The sequence below is a fragment of the Chaetura pelagica genome, unplaced genomic scaffold (assembly GCF_000747805.2).
Source record: "Chaetura pelagica isolate M959 unplaced genomic scaffold, ChaPel_1.0 scaffold630, whole genome shotgun sequence".
Lineage (NCBI taxonomy): Eukaryota > Metazoa > Chordata > Aves > Apodiformes > Apodidae > Chaetura > Chaetura pelagica.
The window spans coordinates 246,814-254,675 of NW_009951855.1; the positions used below are offsets into that span (position 1 = coordinate 246,814).

At 37.2% G+C, this 7,862-nt stretch overlaps 1 protein-coding gene across 1 annotated transcript in view; it reads right to left on the reverse strand.

Annotated features, from left to right (window-relative positions):
• Window positions 1-1,022: 1,022 nt before the first annotated feature.
• DCP1A (decapping mRNA 1A) overlaps window positions 1,023-7,862 on the reverse strand; it is a 26,315-nt gene continuing 19,475 nt past the window's right edge. The window contains exons 5-9 of the mRNA XM_009993491.1: window positions 5,698-5,905; window positions 5,155-5,639; window positions 2,727-2,792; window positions 2,023-2,241; window positions 1,023-1,103 (exon numbers count right to left, since the gene is read on the reverse strand). Coding sequence (XP_009991793.1) covers window positions 1,023-1,103; window positions 2,023-2,241; window positions 2,727-2,792; window positions 5,155-5,639; window positions 5,698-5,905 — 1,059 coding nt within the window. The remainder of the gene's footprint in view (window positions 1,104-2,022; window positions 2,242-2,726; window positions 2,793-5,154; window positions 5,640-5,697; window positions 5,906-7,862) is intronic.

Here is a 7,862-nt window from a genome sequence, read left to right on the forward strand (position 1 = left end):
GAGAATTACTAAATCATCTATAAGAAGCAGTAGCATTTTAATCAGATAAACTTCAGACTATGAAATATGCACAAACAATCTGGGGAGAGGGCAACAGAAAAAAAGCATGCATTTGTTCCCCATCTGCATAGTTTTCAACACCCCACTTCCAACACAACTGAGGAATGAAAGCCAACATGGTCCATTCTTAAACTAAAGGGAAACAAAGTATTTCAATTATATCAAACACTGGAAATAGGAAGAGGGTCTTCCAGTGGTAGTCTCCTAACTATAAATTTAAACCAACTTCAACATGCAACAGAGCTACTCCGTTGCTTTAAAGCACAAACCAAGGAGATACAATCACTGAGGATTTTGCATATTTGTAATTTTGCCTTTTTAGAGAAAACCACCTTACTCATTTGGATACCTGTTTCATGTCAGCAATGCAGAAACACAAGTGATTAACAGAATATTTAAAAGATAAAATTATGTACATTAGATAGACTGTCAACGTAATGAGCAAATCACATTTTTAAACATTTTGTTAGCTCCAAAGGCCTAGCTTGCAGATCTGTTCCTTTCCCACACCTGCCAACTTAATCACAAGGCATTTTGCTTTCCTCAGTCCCTCAGACTGGAACTAGGTTCCCACAACTGATTTTTTTTCTGCTGTGGTGTAGTGTACTGTACATAGTATTTGCTGGTTTAAATAATATTGAGTCTGTAATCTTTGAACAGTGAATACAGCTAGACACGAAAGCCAGAGCAAACATCTGCACATTCACCTTATGCTAATGAGAGCTCAAATGCAACTTAAGTCCCCTCCCCAATAAAAACAAAGGTTTGCTGGTGATGATCACAGTGAAAACTTAGATCACTTCTGAGAACATTACTTTCGTAAGTATTTAAGGAATAGTCTTTCCTAACAGGTTCAAATTCAAGACGTTGAAAACTAAGTATTCTTTTACAAAAATAATAGTTTTATAGATGAGGCATAAATGTTTCTAAAATGAATACATCTTAAGTAAATTTAGCTTCAATTATAGCTTAATGTTGTCTGTATTCTTGGTTAGGACTTGCAAGTAGACTTCATGAATAGTGCTGAGAAAACGGGAATCATTCTGCAGGAAAAAAACCAACATATTAGAAACATTAGTACAAAGATGCAAAAAAGTTTAATGCCATGTAAGTTGTGCATAAGGATTCCCTGAAGTGCTATCTTAGAGTTAAGAGAAGGGAACTAGCTGCATACTAGTACAAAAGGCAATGCTTCTAGTTAAAAGTCTTTAAAGAGGAACAAACCATACATACCAACACAGCAAACAGTTATGCAAAAAGGAACAACATAGATAAATCAGGCAACCTAACTAATGAAGGAATCTGGTAATGGGCCTTTTTCATCCTAAAAAACTTCACTGCTGGGAAGGTATGATTTGTTATTTTAAAATGTGCATTTTGGGTGTACGCTCTACTAACATCACCATGGAGGGTACAAGAGAATCCCAAATTAACAAAGAACGGTTTGTCATCCATCTTAGCTTCACCATGACATCAGAGGTCAGAACTATCCCAATGCATGTCTACTCTCAACATCACAGACTTAATTCTACTGAACTTTTTAGTCCCTAGAAATAGCAGAACTAAAACTTTACTATTTCCATGTCTAAGACAGATGCTCAGGTTATGTATTAGGAACAGTTCTAGAGAACTGGAAACAGGAAAGCTCTCCTTAGGAAAGCAGCAACAAAGACAAAAAAAACTAAACCACTATTCCCGTACCAGGATTTCTACTAGCGCAACTTTTTCCTCACTTGTCTGATGTACAGCTCTGTCATTTTAATTCCTTCATCTCGCAACCAAAAGGAGCCAGCTGTGCCATACTATGTGCACAGTGTGGAGTAATCTACCCCTTCCAACAGAAAGGAACAACTTCCTTAATGTTTCAGGGCAAAAGGAGTTACAGAGGTACAGAATTTCTCAGTACTGACTACTGTCCTTGGAACCCCATCCCTCAGAAATTGAGCTCTGTAAAGTCAGGACCTTTATTAGATGTATCAGTGCTTCTTGAAGCTGAGACCTACTGAGAACAGTAGGAGGTATAGTCTGAATTTCTGTTGCTCCCAGTGTTAAAGGCGAAGAAGAAGTGGCTTTATTCTCCACTTCAGTAGCTTTAGTAGATGATTGCTGAAAAACACTTGGCGACAAGAGGATTGAAGGTGTTACTGTAGTCGTGGCTGTAACAAACTGTGGAGGTGCAACCTGTAAAACAACCAAAAATTATCAAGCACTGTGTCCAGTAAGAATGAATGCTGTTATGAATCACTATTATTCAGTCAGATATTACAGAATAACTGCTGTTGATTAATAAATATCTGCCTATGAAGATTAATATCAATAGTAATTCTTATTTTAAAAGGTACTGGATGTAATAGTCTTCAGTATTCTTGTATGCAGAGTCCTTCCTCCTCATGTTGTTGCTACCTTCCATAATTTTTGAGATACAACACATTGAATAAAAGAGATTTTTACCTGCATAATCAAAGGATCAAAGGAGCCTGTAGTTGTTTTGCAAATTATTATTTTCCTTAGGAGTTTACAGAAAGGCCAGTCCTGCTTGTTTCTGCCTCATAACAGCACTTTAAATATGGTCAGTGGGCAACAACTGAGATACCAACTGCTTACGACAGTTCCCTCCCACCTTTATTTTTTTTAAGAATACCAACAAACATTTAGCATTCACTTACTTGACTTGCTTTAGACAAAGTCTTCGGCTGTGGATATGTTTCTGATTCCTTGTTTTGTTGTACAGTCTAAGTTAAAAAGAAAACATAATTCACATGTTACCATCCACAGCTCAATTTCCAATGGGGGTTCTCTGTTTTAATGAAACCCCAAAAATGCAAATTTCAACAGATTTTGGATTTAATTAAATCCATTTTATAAACCTGATGGGAAATTGGAAAAAGAGGAAAGATCTGAATTTATGTGTGATGGCTTCAGTATTACAGCAAACCTGTAAAGCTGTAACAAAACACTTCTGAAGGAAGACTACTATGGTTAAAAAATATAATCTAAACATGAGCACACTGAAACTGGGAACAAATCAAATGCTACAAATTGAAGAGTTCAGTACCTTGTAATCACTTTGGTAAATTGCCAGGAAGGTTAAATTCAGTATGTTTCAGGAAGTTTTATTTAACAGCCTCCATAAAAATTAAATGCTGTTTTCTGCTAGAATTTCAGAAGTATTTTAGACCTTCACAAACAGCATCCAGATATTTCTTTAGTCTTTAGTTCTTTAGATTTCAAGACTACAATATAATACAATTATAACTATTATAAGATATTAGAAAACACAATAAAAGGCATGTAGATAAGGTACTTCACTAAATTCCTGTGGCATTCTTCAAAAATCGTATTATAGCCATTTGGAATACCTCTTGGCAACATGTAACAGGAAAACCCCTCCACAACAGACAGTAGTTAGCTTACTTGGATTGCAAGGAAAAAGACTTGGGGGATTGACAATCCTTAATGACAAAAATAAAGTCAGCTTTATGAAGAGGTGACAAGCACAAGCTCAAACTCTTAAAATCTAATTACACAAGAGTTAATAAGTCTTTTGCTAGTTCGCGTATATTTGGACTATGGAGAATTTTGTCTAATTAAAATATACAGACACTGGACATGGTGGAAGGAAGAAAAGGTTGTAAGACTGGCATGTTAAGAGCTAATTCCCAAGGCTATCATCAAGCAGATGCTGCAGAACTGCTGTCAAGGGCAGTTACAGATAAACCTAGCCAGCTTTTGTAAATGCAAAAAATGTCACAATCTTCAGTCAAATCTGTACCAGGCTTTAGTAGTACAGAAAATAAAAACACTGCTCAGAATGTACAGCTCTTCAATAGTAGATCAAGATAGCTGCTGTACTGGGACCTCCTCCACCCTCTGCAAAACGAATCAGTCCAAACATCTCAAAAAGGTGCTCACAAGTAAAATAATGCTAGCACATAGCAGTCACAGCCTTCAAAATTTTCAATAGTAGTAATTAGAAATTACTGTCATCCAGGGACAAGCACTGGATGCTAATAAACATTAGGAAATTCATGCAGATATAAGTTGTTTTGTTTGGCATTTTTTATTCTTGCTTCATCACTGTACCTAAGATGCAAGACATAATCGAACACTGGTTTAGCCTGCATGAATGTGAATAAAATAATAATGCAACAAAATGAAGTCTTTGGATAACCCCAGAGGTGGGCACTACAGAAAGTTACTCCTTTTGCAGAGAAAAGAAATCCAATAACCCAAACTCATTAATGTCTTTACTACTGAGGTAGCCAATTATACAGCAGAGCAATACTAAATGATAGAAAACCATTTATGATACAAAGCTACATGCATTAACCTTTCAGACTAGCAGTCACATTTTCTCTTAATCTCTTATAACAGATTTACTGCTTTGACTTATATTAAGGCATAGACAATAGATACTCCTTCAATAAATAATACGTTTCAGAGGTCCTTTGTAAGCAATACTATAATAAAACAACCCAAGGTGGCCAGCTAGGCAAAATAAATTAGTTTATGATCCATTTTCTTAGAATCATGGAACCATTCATGTTGGAAAAGACCCTTGGGATCACCAAGTCCAACCATCATCCCTACTCTACAAAGTTCTCCCCTAAACCATATCCACAAACGCCACATCCAAATGACCCTTAAACACATCCAGGGGTGGTGACTCAATCACCTTCCTGGGCAGCCTATTCCAGTGTCTGACCACTCTTTCTGCAAAAATGTTTCCCCTAATGTCCAGTGTAAACCTGCCATGTTGCAGCTTGAAGCCATTCCCTCTTGTTCTGTCGCTAATTACCTGTGAAAAGAGACCAGCACCAACCTCTATACAATGTCCTTTCAGGTAGCTATAGAGAGTGATGAGGTCTCCCCTCTGCCTCCTCTTTTACTAAATAACTAAAAATATTTCAACGTAGCCCACAGGTATCCCCAGCAGAAAGGGGTCAACACTGAATGAGTAAAAAAATATTAAACCAAAAATAACCAGAAGTGGGAAATTGTTGATTAACATAGAACAGCACATTTTACAGTGGAAAAATACATGTAGTCTAAGAACAACCTAAAGCGTCATGGATATAAAAACCCACAGAATACCTGAAGGGGTGAGATTATCTTGCTGTTCAAAGCTGATGGCTTACTGTGAGACTCTTTGAAACTTTCTGGTGTTGCAAGCTGGCCAACCGAGGCAGAGATGTTTGATGTTAAGGAAGTCTTAGTGAGAGGCTGCTGTTGCATTTGGTCATGCTGTGGGGTCAACCTGAGTTTCTGGAGAAGATCAACACTTGTATGGGATGTATTTGAGACAGTTCCTGAATTTGTTGATGTCAAGGGTGCTATAAGCTGGCTTTGCCCAGCCATTAGATTTTGTGGAGCGTGGTTCACCTCAGATGGCGGCTGATTCACTAGTGGAGTTATCTGCTTGGCAGCTTGCTGCATAACTTGCATTATACTGTTGCTTTGTTTTAGTCCAGGAAGCATCTGAGCAGGGGCAGCTTCCATTGTCGAGGCTGAATTAAGAACAGGGCTTAAACGAACTGAATAGCTTGAAACGTTTTTCACATCAGGCTGGGAAACTGAAGCTGGAGGTATTTAAATCCTGCTGAGTCACAGGATTGGCACTGGTTTTAACACTTAGACTTTCAGATTTCCCTAGTGATTGTTGCATTACTGTTGACTGGTCAAAGGTAAAAGGCAAAAGCAAATTGTGCTGCTCTCTGGCAGAGGTGTCAGTCTGTAACTTTTCCATTCTCTCTGCACTGGGATATGGGGCTGTGGGCTGTTCCTTTGGTACAGACATTCCAAACAGTTCCTCCAAAGTCAGATGCTTCTGCCTTGACTGAAATGCCTTGAAAGAAGGAAAAAGGAAGTTTTCAGAAACATACATACTACTGTGCATCTCACATCACCATTTGCAATTTCAAGAATACTAAACTGAAAGACAACTAGGTAAAATGCATTTAAAATACAGTTTGGATATCAAGCGTGCCCTATTTACAGGAATTTTTAACAGGAATTTTGAAATCAATTTCATTTACAATAAACAACTTGTCTAGATAAGTTTGTTCACTACAGACTTCTATGGAAAGACTGTGGACTAGCAATAAGGAAAGGGGAAGGTTATGGATTCTGTCATTAAGATGGCACCTGCCATCATTGACCAGCACTAACTACATAAGGCATTTTGGGGAGAAAGTTGAAAGGTACATGACTGATCTCGCAAGATATGCTATAATGGAATAAATGTTACAGTATGTAAAATAAAACTCGATAATCCTAAGCAAATGTGTGTATATATATCTCTCCTTGAAAAGTGTGTATACACACACACAATTACATTTTCCACTCATTTATTCTCTCCAAAAAATAAACATCTAGCCTACAGCACTGACACTGTCAGAAAAGTCTGATTTTAAATATACCATCTTAATGTTTTGCTGAAGTTGTTAAAAATGTTTCACTGAAGAGAAAATTAACAGCTATGAACACTCTTAATCTCAAAATTTTCCTTTTTTTTTTTTTAATAGGTTGCACAGGACCAGAAGTTATGTAAAATAGCTGGACTAAAATACAACATTCTGTTCAGAAGACTGAATGGCCTGCAGCACAATTCCAGTGTATTCTGATGGTATGTCTAAACAAAGATGCTATTTTACTATGACAACTACTGTACCATGGCATTACTATGCTAGCTCTAATTTTACAAGCAGTTAACAGTGTGAAGGTATGACAGCACAGGTAGCATGCAAGTAGCCTAATAAATAAACCTTGAGCTTGAAATCATACTGACTTCTGCCCAGGCTACTAATCTCTACTGCCATTGTTATTAATTTTAAACTAGCTTAAAGTCAGGCACACTTTCATTTTGCACCCGAGATATTCTACAGTTTATAAATCTCACTAATTATGTCAGGAATTCTTCCTAAGAAGGTTGTTCTTTGTCTACTGATCTTACTGTTTCGGAGACCTGTCCTTCAACTGTAAAGATTCTGTTAAGCAGAGAACCACACTTGATCTAATTTAAAACTCAGCTTTTCACTTTAATATGACAAACTGACTAGCTTTTGGTACATTACAAACATAGCTATTAGTACATTACAATATTAAAGTAATAAACAGGAATGCTCTGATTCAATCAAACTAGCCCTGTATGTGGATACATGTACACTTGTTTTAGTTTCACTGGTCATTTGTTTCAATTAGATGAAAAATGCATCTTTAGAGATGAAGTGGAATGTTTTTCCAGTAGTCTTTCATTTGTCCATGTTATTAAAAACATGATTAGGAACAAACACATTTGTGATATACTTGAACTCACTGAACTCGCTTTACAGATTTATCACTTATGTTACCCAATTAATTTTTCCAGTATCTCTGCAGCTATTATTTTAAATAGCTCAACATAATTAAAAATATGCCATTTAACCTGTTCTATAATCAACTGTTTCCCTTTAATTACTTCAGAGCAATTAGATAGAATCTTCCCAATTTTTCCTTTGCTAGTTACTTAGTTTCTGTTCTGTAATTCTATGCACTGTCAGGTGGGGCACTTCAGCTGACTGTGTACAGGGAGTGACCCAAAAGAAAATACCTTCTTTTAAAACAAAGCCTCAGACAACCCATCTCCCAGGTCTCAAGACCAGGCATGCAGAAAGCAGAGCTGTCTGCCAGGACTGAGCCTATCGCTTCTGCTGATCCAAAAGTGCATGTTCTGCTGAGGGGAACAGGGGGCTGTGACAGTCAATAATCCCAGCCAATTCCCCACCCCTCATTCTAATTCATTAACTGTTACTACCCCATCCCCT